The sequence below is a fragment of the Nothoprocta perdicaria genome, unplaced genomic scaffold (assembly GCF_003342845.1).
Source record: "Nothoprocta perdicaria isolate Ctin4 unplaced genomic scaffold, notPer1 scaffold_91, whole genome shotgun sequence".
In the NCBI taxonomy this organism is placed as follows: domain Eukaryota; kingdom Metazoa; phylum Chordata; class Aves; order Tinamiformes; family Tinamidae; genus Nothoprocta; species Nothoprocta perdicaria.
In genome coordinates this window covers 594,291-607,661 of record NW_020456210.1, presented here as the reverse complement: position 1 = coordinate 607,661, position 13,371 = coordinate 594,291, and the positions used below count along the sequence as shown (strand labels likewise).

Genomic DNA, 13,371 nt, shown 5'->3' with positions numbered 1-13,371 from the left:
GTTAATCAGCCAGCTCACCTCTTACATAAGATGAAGTCTCAGCTTTAATTTCAATTTAAAGGCTTTATTTCCCCAGGAAAAAGGGCACTACATGGCAACATTAACTGCAGTATAATAATGAACATAAAGTTTATGTTTTATAGATAATTCAAAAATACAGAGCAATTTAAATCACTGTAAATTGGCCAGTACAAATGAGTATTGTACCACTTCAGTTAGTGGTTTTGCAATAATTCAGGACATTTCTATTCAATCCAAGCTTATCACTAATAATACAAACACATAGACATTATTAAGRTGATGCTATCCCATTCCTTCATATATATTTCCGTTTATTTTTTAGTGGGTTGATCTCTGGTGCAGTCATCTTGACCAGCTGCATTCGACCTTTGATATTAGTCTGAAGTAAATGAACTACCTGTTTAAGTCGGAATGATTTCGGTTCAGCCACTTTCTGACAAAAATTGCTTTGTGTGAAGTGATTGAATTTGAGAAGTGCCCATTTGCATTGGAAATAATGTTCTTCTCTATCTATCTATAGCTAAACAGATCAAGTTCTGGGAAAAATGAGGAAAAGAAAGGGAATAAGGGAAATGGGAAAAGTGAATCTTCTGAAGGTGGAAAGACAGCCGTGGTGTTTTCCTTGAAGAACGAAGTTGGTGGGTTGGTGAAAGCTCTCCGGCTCTTCCAGGTAAACCCTACAAATGACTATGCTACGTAGATTGAGGGAGGATATTCAAGATAAGGTTGCTTGCAGCTCTAAATTATTGGACCTTGATGGGAGGAATGGAGTTCTTGTTCACTTTTGTAGGGTGTAGCTCCAAATCTAGTGGACCATTCAGCAGAGCTTTTGGGGCTCGGGAAGAGTTTCCTGGAATCGCCTTTGACAGCAGTGCTCATGTTCATACCAGTGACTTGAGATTTCCAAAGAGTGATTCTCAGCAGTTTGAATTAGAGCTGGAATTCCCTGTTTGACCATATAATGAAGACGCATTTTCAGAGGAAAATAGAGAATATCAAAGTCAGATGCTCAAAATGCCAGGAATAGGTCATCCTATTCTACTTAATAGTAGAACTATTACTAAAGTTCTAAATATCTAAATATGTAAAGTACTRAAGTTCTTTAGTAGAACTTCTACCAAAATAATTCTGCTTGCTCTCATTTGAATCTGCTATTTTACAAACAGCATGTACGAAGTTGAGGTTTTTCCTTCTTTGACTTGGTTATGAGGGCAGGTTAGCTAAGGATATTTACCTCCTACATCGACTGTGGAGGTGGCCACTGAAGAATTAGATACTGCATAAATTACCTGGGGTGTAAAATGAGAGTGKTAGTTGGTTGTACCAGAGGGAACTTTCAACTGGAACGAGATATATCAGGCAAGTGAAAATACAAGCACWGGCTTCTCCCCTTTTGGGAAGTCAAAAAGACTTTATTTGCACTGTTGAGCAGGTGGAGAGAAAAGTCATCAAAAGTAATGGAGTTTGTGGCTGGAGGAGAAAAAAAGGTAAAATCAATCAATAAAAGTGTTGGTAGAAAGCAGTCATCTAGTCCAGTCTCCTATTTGAAACAAGATAAACTTGCAGGACTAGTTAAGCATAACTAGCTGTTAGTTAGTTAGTTAGTTTTAACACACTATGGCTGTCTCTTGTATGACACTCTTTGGAGACCGATAGCTCTGATGGGAGAGAGACCCTGCAGGAAAGTTTTTGTGATAAAAACTATTTTCATATCCAAGTACACCTTTGTGTACCCTAGTTCTTAAGGGGTAATGATAATAAATTGAAGCAGATATTCATTTTATTTCTGTTATCACTTGTGGTTATTCAGACCTGAACTGAAATATAATTATCCTCACAAAAACATTTTCTTATGCAAGTGTTGGCAAAAGATACTGAAGTATTGCATTTCAAATAGTGTCTATTTACTTGAACACATTACAATTCAGTTAAATTAGCATTATGATCATGCACATTGCCTAATAAAATTACATTTTATGTTTATAGCAAAGCAGTTCTTTTCTTTCTAGTGATTGGAATGTTACATTGTCTTTTGCCTTCATAAATAAATTTAAATCATCAGTTAATAGTATTACATTTATTTAATGGCAAAAGTTATTTTTAATTCAGTGTACTTTTTTTTTTTGTCTTTAAATCTATTAATGCTAATTAAGTGAGCGGGTATATATGCAAGTACTTTTTAGTAAAAACTTTTAGTAACTGGGGAGGTCTTTCCTGAGGAACATGCCACCTGTGTTGGTGTTCCAGATGCGGCGCCCGTATTGCAGCCCTTGTTGCCTCTCTCCACAGGAGAAGCATGTGAGTATGGTTCATATTGAATCACGAAAATCCAAGCGAAGGAGCTCAGAGGTCGAAATTTTTGTGGACTGTGACTGCAGTAAGAAAGAATTTAATGAACTAATCCAGCTGCTCAAGTTTCAGACCAACATCGTGTCCCTCAACCCACCAGAAAACATCTGGACTGACGAGGAAGGCAAGGCTGCTTTTACATCACTCCATTTAGACACTGCCAAAGGTTTTGCACAGGTGTCTCGGTGACACCAGCCCTCACATTGAACTCACATTCTGTCTTCTGCAGATCTCGACTGYGTCCCCTGGTTCCCCCGGAAGATAGCTGAGTTAGACAAATGCTCACAGAGAGTTTTGATGTATGGATCTGAGCTGGATGCAGATCACCCCGTAAGTGTGACGTGAAACTGTATTGTAGATAATATGCTTTGTTTATTTAGTTAGTCAAATAAGAAGTCTCTTCACTACTGATTTTTTGAGTATATGGTTTTCAGAAGGTGCAAACTTGTAAATTCTTTAATGTTTTCAGTGATTTATATATACATTTTCTGTTATGGCATATGAAAGAAGAGGTCTTCTGCTAAAATTGCAGTTCAGCAACTGGATTCCCATCTGTACTTGCTTTCACTTATTTGTTTTTAATTAGCTGGTTGATCCTTTCAGACTCCAAAGAATTTGGATCAGTGTGACCTTCGGTTCTGTCACAAGCAGAGAGAATATTAGATATCAGTATAGGTGTCAGAGAAAAAAGAAGGAAGGAAGACTTTCTCAACACTCTGGAGATGATTAGAAAACAAAACAGTGCTTACAGGTTCCTGATTCTGCATTTATGCAGCACTTGGCAAGGTGTCTTGCCAAGTTTTCTGACACCAGCACCAGGAAGCAGGTCTGCGTTTCACACGAGCCATATACTGCAGTAGTGTTGCACTAGTGTCCATGTCCTCAATGCAGAAGGTGATAAGAGATCCTCTTTTCTTCTTTTTTTTTTTTCTTTCTTTCTCTTTGTTTGTCTCTGTTAATGCTTAACCTTTGAGTCTTTAGGTGGTAGATGACTTCAGGAATTTGTGTTAGAACATGTTTGCTTCTTGCAAATTGAAGGTTCCACTTTTGGACCCCACGGCCGAAAGTTACTGATGGAACTTTCGTTCCTATTCCAAAGTAAAGGAAGTTGGGTTCTGGAAGGAAACTTCCAGGAGCAAGTAGTAAGCAATGAACTAATATTAATATTAGAACTAATATTCCTGACTATACGTATCTGTTTTGTAGTAGAAAAAGATTTGAATGAAGCGTTAGGTGTCAGTCTCCTCTTTTTTTAATTAATAGTAATATTTTGTCCAACACAGTGGAAAATGGCCCTGAAGAAATGGTAGCTGACTCCRGAGAGATCACTGCAGCATGAGGGACAGTGTGGTGGTGTGTCTGTGCTGTACCCCGGTATGGCAGGGCCTGTACAGCCTCTTTCTTGGGGTTGCCCTGGCTGAGGAGAGGCCAGTGCTCCTGCTGGCCTTGCCTTAGTCCCCTCTGGGCAGTGCAGAAATGGCAGTCAAGCTTTGGGAGCTGCTGTGGCCCGAGCAGCCGCTCACCGTGCCCACGTGGGCAACGTGACAGCTTATGCTGGCCCTCGTGATGTCCCGTGGGAGCCCCCCTTCCCTGTCCCTGCTGACACCCCTCTGCCATCTCGGGCCCCTGGGTGCTCTTCTTGCTTCCCAGCCACCTATAGCCCGTGCCAGCCCTTCTCACGCCGTGGCCTCCCTTGCTGAGGGGAGCACGTGCCTGCATCCTCATTCCTGACGTGTGCTTCTTGATGACAAACTGGGATTTACCTARCAGTTTCTCAGAATGGAAAACTGCTGATTACCTTCAACCATTATCAGTWATTTGGTTCAAAGAGTGGCATTTCAGTCTTAATGGCAACTCATTGTAGCCTTGAGTTGATGATTGCGATGGGCGATTTGATACTGCTTTATGTTCTGCGCTGGTGCCTTCATTAAATACTTGAATGCGCTGCCGAAAATCTGCTTTCTGTTTTATAGACAATGAAAAAAGAGATTTGCATTATGTGAATATATATTTTACACTTGGGGGAACTCTTATAAACGTAATTTACACACCATTTGTTATCCTATGCTGCATACTAGGTATTGAAGATGGGGAAAAACTATAAAAACTGCAGTTGGCCTCGCAGAGCCCAGCTCTGGTGCCTGCCCTGTCCCTTAGGGATTGCATGTAGATGCCAGAGGGCCAAAGACTTATCTTATTGTAGAACCAGCCTAGCAGCACCTGACACTCTCTGTGCTGGTTAATGGTTCCAGGCTCAGTTTCATTACATACGACAGACTTTTAAATCTCCTGTGCTGTCCCTCATGCCTTTTGGTCTAGTGAGTGGTCTGCGGCTGAGTCATTCACTGCTTATGTCAAAAGGTATTAAGCAGACTAGGAGACTTCCAAACATTTCAGTAACTTATTTGCCAAAAAGCTTTTACGTGTAGGCAGCTTTCATTGTAGCTTGTCATTGACCAGCAGCTGATCTCGTTATAGGTATGGAGAGCAAGCCCGTAGCCAGGTGGATGCCAAGGAGGGAGAAAGGACCTCTAGTACTTGAAGGATGCGATAAGGCCTCTGCTCTCCCTGGCTGAGAGGGGAGGTTTGGAGGCTTTCTGCAGCCTTTCTGTGTTCTCATTTGGTCTGCCCCAGCAGCACAGCCTCTGTTACAGGGCAGCTCCACCACCTCTCAGAATTTCCTCAAGTTCATGCAAACCTTTTCAATTGGAAGACRTTATCTTTTCATTCCCTTCAGTGGTTTGTATTTGTGCATGTGAGCAATAAGGGGAAAACGTCTTTTACTTCCTATTTGTGGCTAAGGGAAGCTTAAATGCTATTGTATGGAACTTACTTAGCCATTTASCCTTTTCAGGAGGTCAGCAGTCCTTTCTTGAAAATAGACAGCTCTTTTGCAGCCCAAACCTGAAGCGTCTAAATCTTTTATAGATCTAGAAGAGATCTTGTTTTAGAGATCTTTGGGAGATCTCTATTCAGAGAGACCTCTGAAGAGCTGACAGGGCTGCAAGTGACTGGTGTTTGTGCACATGTTGTGGTATAGGTCCTTTGGACTTCATATGCAAAGAGTATGAGCCTGCTGGAGCCCATGGGGTAGAGCCCTGCCTCTGTCCCAGCAACTGGAGTAATGTGAATATTTCCTGCCAGAAGCTTGAGCCACCACTCAGCCCCTGAGGTGTTAGCTAAGGTGGCAGCTGCCCAAGCAGCATCTTGGCTTTGTTTCTGAACTTGGGGCACTTGAGTGTCCTAGTGATGAAAGGGGCATAAGGATTAAGTCAATTATTTTGCTTTGTGGCTGTGTGTAGGTCTCCATCCAGGTCAAGGAAAATTTGAGTGAGATGAATGGCAAGAAAAAAAAAATGCTAATTTTCAGCACTTTGGATGATTGCCTGAACCTGTGCACCAGCCTGCCCTGAAATTACTGCCGTGGTGGAAAAAAGCTCTAATGTATCTTCTCTTACAGTCCAGTAGATGACGTTAATCAGAATAGAATATAATTAGGCACTAAATAAACACTTTAATGATTTATTTTTCAGTTCTTACAGCTAATTGTCTGTCTTTATTATAAATTAATCTCTTCTCTTGCTTAAGGGATTCAAAGACAACGTCTATCGACAGAGAAGAAAATACTTTGTGGATGTTGCCATGAGCTATAAATAGTAAGTACTATTATAATTTTCCCCTGTGCTGCTGACTAGTTAGAATTCACACTGTGCTTAATTCTGTAGGAAAAAGTTTTGCAGTTGAGAAAGTGAGCCTGTAAACTTCAACAGATTTAGCGTAGGGTACTTGACAAACTTAATGCTTGCAATCCTGTTACAAACTCAGAGCAAATACAGGCAAGTAAAGAATTAGAAAGGTAAGTAAAGCTTTTAAACGTTTATGCTTCATAGCTACTTAAGCTTAAGAAGCTGTTTTGCAAATGCAAAGTGTGGTGTCTTCATGGCAAACTGGTGTACCACAGAGTCATATCGTGTAGGGAAATATCCAGTGTCCCTACTGGGCTAGAGTCTGGTCACAGAACACCGAATTGCTAGTCGAAACAAAATTGTGCCCCTTGTGACAAGAATGTGAACAGGAACATATTTATCTGGAACGGTGCCCAGGAAAAGTGTTGTACATAGAGTGCATCATGTGTCCCCTACTGTTCAGACAAGCTTGGTTTTTAAGTGAATCCCATTCCTGCCAAAGTCAGACCAGGACAYGAGTCCTGGGGATGTTCAGAGTCCCAGAAACTACCTGTTGACTAAGGGCGAGCTCCTTGGGGTAGGAGCAACAGGATCCTGCATATGTAACACACACAGTGCAGAGAAACGAGGGAAAAGGGAGGAAAATGTCCTGCTGTACAGGCCACASGAGGTAAGGAACAGCATTTGAGTCCTCGACAAAGGAATTTTTGCTCCTAGTTTTATTACTAGGATGAGCTCTGATTACTGAAGTGAGTACATGATCCATACATTCCTAACCTCAAAATGGTCTGTGACTAAAGGAATTTCTTTGGCGCTAGGGTGTGATGGGCACCCTGAAAGAGTGTGGAAACTCTGGGTATTTTTTATATGTGGTGTTTTGTGAAAAATCCCTGAGTTAGTATCACGGTGCAATTGTGGTTAGAAATTTTTCTTTTAATTCCAAAAGGCCTGGGAGAAGTAGCTGTCCCCATGACATATTTCAATATATATTTGTGCTTTTTTCCCCCACTTTGGTAGTTCCCACAGAGCCAGTAGACTTTGAGCCTCAACTTTCAGACTGAAGCCTGAAAGTCTACTTTGATTTTTGTTTGCTCTTTAATGAGGAGAGTATCTCTGAGTTTAGGAAAGAACTCATAGGATGCCAGGGTTTGATCTGAAACTAGGAGAACTGTAGTTAGACAAACTCACTAGAGAAGGACATTATTATTTTTCTTTTCATTTTCTTCATACACTGTATACTGCAGAAAGCCTTTTGTTAATTTGGCCAATACAGTTTTAAACTTATCATAATTTGGTGAGTGGATTTTTTTCTGTAGTTATTGTGCTGATGTGTGAACACGGATACAGTGCACATTTTTTCTCGCTGAATTTTATCTTTCCAGATCAAGCCAGTATTTCCTGTTTGTTACCATCCCTGGAGGTTAGGAAACTTTCTGCCCTACATACAAATACCCACTGTGTTGTAATTTTCTTGTCACATAAGCATTCAATTAACTCCAGTCATACTCTTAGTTTTATTTGTAACAGGCCAAAGACCTCATTTTCAAGGGAAAGAACATATTAATGTCATGTTCTTTTCAATCTATACCATGCTTTTCAGATTTTTTCATTCTTCTCTTGAGATTTCTACCTACGTTGTTTAACAAAATATAAAAGACAGCATTTTTTTTTTTCCTTCATAAAAGGCCTATCTTAGCAGGACGAAACTCAAAACGCCTTTGTAAAGGTTATGTGGTTCTGCTTTGCTGATATTTATGATGAAACTAATATGTGGGCTGAGGAAGGCTGGGGGGCAGAAAGATAAACTCTGCATTGTGACCGTAAATGTAATTTAGCTCATGGAGGAGCCGGTGCTTTTGCTGTTTCTGCTGGCCATGATGGTGAATTCGGAATAAATTTGGATGTCCTGACAGTACCGTGTGGTCTTGTCAGAGTCTTCTCTGGTCTAATGACTCTTCACTTATTTATATGAAAAAAGAGCAAGCTTTGGCAGGGGATGCTGAGAGTGCTTCCCCCAGGGTAGCTGAGGATGCTGTGTCATAAGGACTGCTGCCTTGGAGAGCAAATTCAGAGCAGCCTCTTGTATCTCTGTGTCTCACATCCTCGGCCAGCGACCTACCTAGTCATTAACTGAGATCTGATGCGCTTAACCTTTCCATTTTCCAGTGTGTTTAAACAAACAAACAAACAAAACCCTCAGCTCTTTTAAAGAATAATGAGGAGATTTGCCTATAAAGAATTAGCTCTGTCAAAAGATGCTGAGTGGAAAAGTCCCCGATTGGTGTTTCCCTAATGAATTCCTGTTGTTGGGTAGCAGCAGACRTTCTGCTTTGGTTGAACATAGAGAGGCCTCCCCAGCGGGGAGAGGGAGGGAGAGAGAAATACAGGGAGAAGTGAGGCTGGAGAATCAGGGATTTGCCGTTAAAGGGAAAGAGATGCTCGTAAAGCACAGCACTGAGAATCAGCTGTATGAAAGAAGTGGACCAAAAATAAATGTTCCTCCCTGCTTTGCTTAATTTCTATCTTGAAGTTAGTGAAAATGTGTTAATCTTGCTAATTAGGCCTTTGAGACTGATTAGGGATTGCAAAAGTGTGGTGAAGATTAAAGCAGGAGGAGAAATACAAGGTTTATAGAGAGAATTTATAATGTGCCTTGATAACTTGTGACTGTGGCAAAATGGAAAGACCCTGTTTTAATAAGGGGAAATAAAAATCAGGTTAGGTTGGACTGAAGAGTCTACTTATTGAGCCACAAAATGAGGAAAAAAATGTGGATCAAAGTACTTTGATATAGTGAAAGGCAGGGGGGTTAAATAGTTGGTTTTCAATAAAGACAAGGGGGGAAATGCTGAGATTGGGCAAAGGCTCTTCTCACATGCACATGCAATTGTGTGACTTGAGAGCTCATTCTTTTTACATCCTTAACACTTGTGTTGATCTGTGCTTGGTTGGGTCTRGGACAGGAGAAGGATTCCGGAGGAGAAGGCAGGTTACATACAACAGGTTGTGAACATTAAATCTAGAGGAAGATTATAAGTTTCTAGGGCTTATTCATTGGGTGCATTGATGGCTTCTGGGCATGGCACAGGAGAGCCCATGCAGTTAAACACAAAGCAGTGCAAATTGGCAGGGTCCCTTCCCACTTTCACACAGTCATCTTAAATTAACTGCAACCACTTGGAGCAAATCTGAGATGTCAGAGACAGATTAGCAGGCAAGGAGGCATCTTGGAAGACACCTGCTTTGCAGTTCCTATGMGTCTGTGTAAGGGGGAGGAATTGTGGAGAAGGGAAAAAAGAAAAGATGGATGGATCCAGAGGCTTACAGTTGTATAGGAGAGGCTGTTGGCTGTGAGATGAGCTTCCTCGTGATGTAAATCTGGGGTTATGAACCTGTGTTCAAATCTTGAATGACTTATGTACAACGCACCAGTGGTGACTCTGATATAACAACACTGTATGGTATGAGAAGCCCATCTTCTACTGTGATAGATAAAAAAATTAACAAAATAATTTTGCTTTTTAATAAGAAATAAATTATAAAGAAATAATTGTTATTGTACAATATAGAGATCATTTAAAAAAGTAGAAAAAATCTTAACTTTTAAAAATTTAAATTTTTAAAAATCTTAATTTTTTAAATTTTAAATTCTTAAGTAACACTTATTATAGATATTTTGCCATCTAAGGTCAGTCTAGAGTCTTGCTTGTGCTCTGACATGTTTTTGTATTATTTTATATTTTTCTTACAGTGGTCAACCCATTCCCAGAGTGGAGTATACAGCTGAGGAAATTAAAACATGGGGTGTGGTTTTTAGGGAACTCAGTAAACTCTATCCCACCCAYGCGTGTCGTGAATATTTAAAAAACTTTCCTCTGCTGACTAAGTACTGTGGATATAGAGAAGATAATGTGCCTCAGCTGGAAGATGTTTCCGTTTTTCTTAAAGGTAAGACATTTTGCTTCATCAGTAGAGATATGGTTTAATGAAAATATCTTTTCCACAAGTAAGTGAAGAATGAATTTGGGAGAGAAATGTCCTTTTCAAAGTCACTGAGTTTGAAATAATTTTCTATTGGGGCTAATCTGACAAAGGAATGTTTTGTTAAGTATTTAAATGAGTATCTCAGATATGTTATTTTACTGTCACAAGACAGTATTTTATCTGTAAAAYTTGTGACATATTTGGCTTAATCCTCTTCTGTTAGCTTGTGGTGTTTTTACAGAAATCATCTTCTGGTTTGGAAACGTCTCTCCTGTTTGGTACCCGACAAGAAAGCCAGATACTTTGATTTGAGAGCATCACTTATGTACACTCTTATCTTCTCTAGATAAAGTTAATTATTTTATAAAGCTATTAAAACAGACTTTTGATTACTTCAAACTGTTTTATTGAACATACATTAGCCATGCAAAACARTTCTTGTACATAGTAGGTGTAAGTTACATACGGTTGACCTTCAGCCAATGTTTTTTGGTGTCATGCTTCTGATGGAGCAATTAAGTACAGATCGTTACTTGTCCTCAGGAYTGGATGTAGAGGTACTTCTGATGGTCATAATCTGCTCTTTATCTCCTTCATTTCAGAAAGGTCTGGTTTCACAGTGAGACCAGTTGCTGGATACCTGTCTCCCAGAGATTTTTTAGCTGGATTAGCATATAGAGTTTTTCACTGTACTCAGTATGTACGACACGGCTCAGATCCTCTCTACACACCAGAACCGTAAGTTCCTCTGTCAGCTATGGCACTAAAAATAGCTRTAGGACTAGCTATAGTCCAGTCCTCTGCTGACTGGCTTTGTAAAACACCAAATTGCATTTGCTAAGACGGAGGAGAGGCCTTCCCACGGAGGTGCAAATCAAGCTACACTGAAGTCAGTGATAAAACCCTTCGCTTTGGGCCACAGTTTAATCTAAAAGCATTTTCTTGGGCTTTATGCTTAAATGATTGTTATATTGAAGTCCTCATTTCTCTCTTTTGGGCTACATTCCCCACCTCAACTTTGTTTCACATGATACAGCACAAGCAAGTGAGAAGGTCTTGGTGTCTTGTGCAAAGAGGATGTTAGAACAAAATGGGTGATTTAGCTATGGTTTTCATGGGGCTGCATTGTAGCTTTTCCAAAACAGAGCATTTCAAGTTTTGGATGAAGTGTTTGGACTCTTGATGAAGAGTGGAAAAACATCTAAGCAGTTTTGTCTTTTGCCTTGTGTTACGTGCAGCGCGCTCTGCGTGTGGGAATGGCATTTACCCGACGGGCAGGGAGCACAGGGAGCTTCTGCCAAAGGCAGCTACTGATCCYGCAAACCCACAGGAAGGGGCTTTATGCAGTGAGTCAGGCATCAAGCCATTAGCACGAAATACTAACTGTTGCAGAGTCAGCTAGTACAATTTTGGTGGTTTTTTTTTGTGTTTTTTTTTTGTTTTTTTTTCCTTGACTAATATTTATAGAAAGGCTTTATGCCTTTTATATGTGTACAAATATAAACACATACGTATACATATATGCATACATGTATATACRTATATTTTCAGCTCCAGTCCTGTAAGCATTTGGACATATGCCTGCCCATGATTTCATGGACAGACTATTGTAGATATGCAACTACATTTTTGGGTACGAAAGGATTGGTAGAACTGTGTGTTAAGCTGTTTCCGCTCAGGCTTTAAGATACAATTCTAGCAGGAGGCTCCAGGTGGTGCTGTTGCATCTGTGTTTTTCTGCAGCGTGCAGGCAGGCAARGTCTTTGCTCAGTAAAAGATTGGGAGGCTGGCTTTGTGCTGCGTGTTTCATTTGGGAAGCTGGTGACAGTCACTCAAGTAATTCCCTCACTTCTCTCATCGCTGGAATAAAAGTTTAATCTCAGCAACTGTAAGGCAAAATTGCTAAAATGTAGAAATCCCTGTAAAAAGGGATTGGAAATGGCGTGTTGGACCTCTTCTAGTCTRTCTAGAGACCTCTAGGTATTTCAGGTAAAAAAACTATACTTAGGAAGCACCAGGCTTTGCACTAATGGTTTCATCTCWAGTGGGAAGCCAGTATCTCAGCTTACAACACCTGCTAATGCTCAGCAGAGAGAAGGTGACATTTATTAACTTAACTAACAATATATATCCATCAATTGATCAGGGATTTAGGTACCTAACACAAATGGAAACAAAGCAGGGAACCTGTTCCAGGAAGCAATAGGCTCTGTGTGTGTGCTAATGTTGTGTGGTTTGGTGCTCTGTGTGTTTGCTGTCTATTTTTCAGGGTGCTGCTTACGCTCAGCACATCATAGCTATTGTTTAATAGTAGCTGCAACTTTATTAATAAACTTTTCTGGTTATGGTGTATTACAAATCACCATAGGAGTTGAAATGGAAGGAAGATTCTTGTTCCCTATTTGTACTGAACTTAAATCCGGGTTATGGTCTCAACAGCTCTAAATAGGACTGATGTAGGAATTATATTGTCATTCCCTAATAATGTTGCTCTCTTYCTACAGACTGACTTGTTCAGAAATTATGTAAATGAAATAATATACGCTAACTGCAATGAACGCCCAAGGAATTTTTTTAAAAGCCCTTTTAAATTATGTGTAATTTTTCCTAATATACTGCCTATATAGTGASCATTAACAGAAATGCAGAGTGAAGCCCTGGCTTTGTGGCAGTCGGTGGCAAAGCTTCCACTGCCTGCAGTGGGGACGTTTCTTCATGCTGGGGAGCAGCTGTGGTGCCCTGGGGTCTCCAGGTGGTAGATGGCCACGTAACGTGGTTTGCTGCAGCCCCTGCAAYTGGGAACGTTGCATTTCAGTGATATAAACCTGACAGAAAGACTCCCACTGACTTCAATGCACTTTCCATCAGACTTAATACCCAGACTATAGAGCTGGATGTGATTAGGGAGTTCACTTTGCTACATCTCTATCACTACTTTATGCATTTAAAAACGTTTCTTCCTGGGTTTCATTATGTTGCTACTACATTCACACAACTATATAGATTTCCTCTGCTCTAATTTACTCCAAGAAAAATCTTTTGCTGTGAGAAGTGCATTACCAAAATCTTATTTTCTTTGAGCAGCGTGTGTTAAGGAACTTAATTATTTTCTGAATAAAACAAAAGAAAAGAATCAAGTCTGGTAGCTAAGCAAAAGAATTACATTGTTTAGACTATCTGTAAAGGACCAGRCTGGCAGGGAAATCTAAGAGACTCCTATGACAATCCCCATTGCTGCTTCCTGATTCTCTCTGCAAGGGTTTTCATTTGCATTGTGTTTCAAACTCACTGCTTTATAGCTACGCATTCAAAATAGTAATTTTTTTTTTTT

The 13,371-nt window shown here is 40.2% G+C and overlaps 1 protein-coding gene across 1 annotated transcript in view; it reads left to right on the top strand.

Moving 5' to 3' along the window:
* TPH2 (tryptophan hydroxylase 2) overlaps positions 1–13,371 on the top strand; it is a 43,102-nt gene that overhangs the window by 1,962 nt on the left and 27,769 nt on the right. The window contains exons 2-7 of the mRNA XM_026052789.1: positions 542–691; positions 2,311–2,494; positions 2,600–2,700; positions 5,959–6,026; positions 9,808–10,004; positions 10,643–10,778. Coding sequence (XP_025908574.1) covers positions 542–691; positions 2,311–2,494; positions 2,600–2,700; positions 5,959–6,026; positions 9,808–10,004; positions 10,643–10,778 — 836 coding nt within the window. The remainder of the gene's footprint in view (positions 1–541; positions 692–2,310; positions 2,495–2,599; positions 2,701–5,958; positions 6,027–9,807; positions 10,005–10,642; positions 10,779–13,371) is intronic.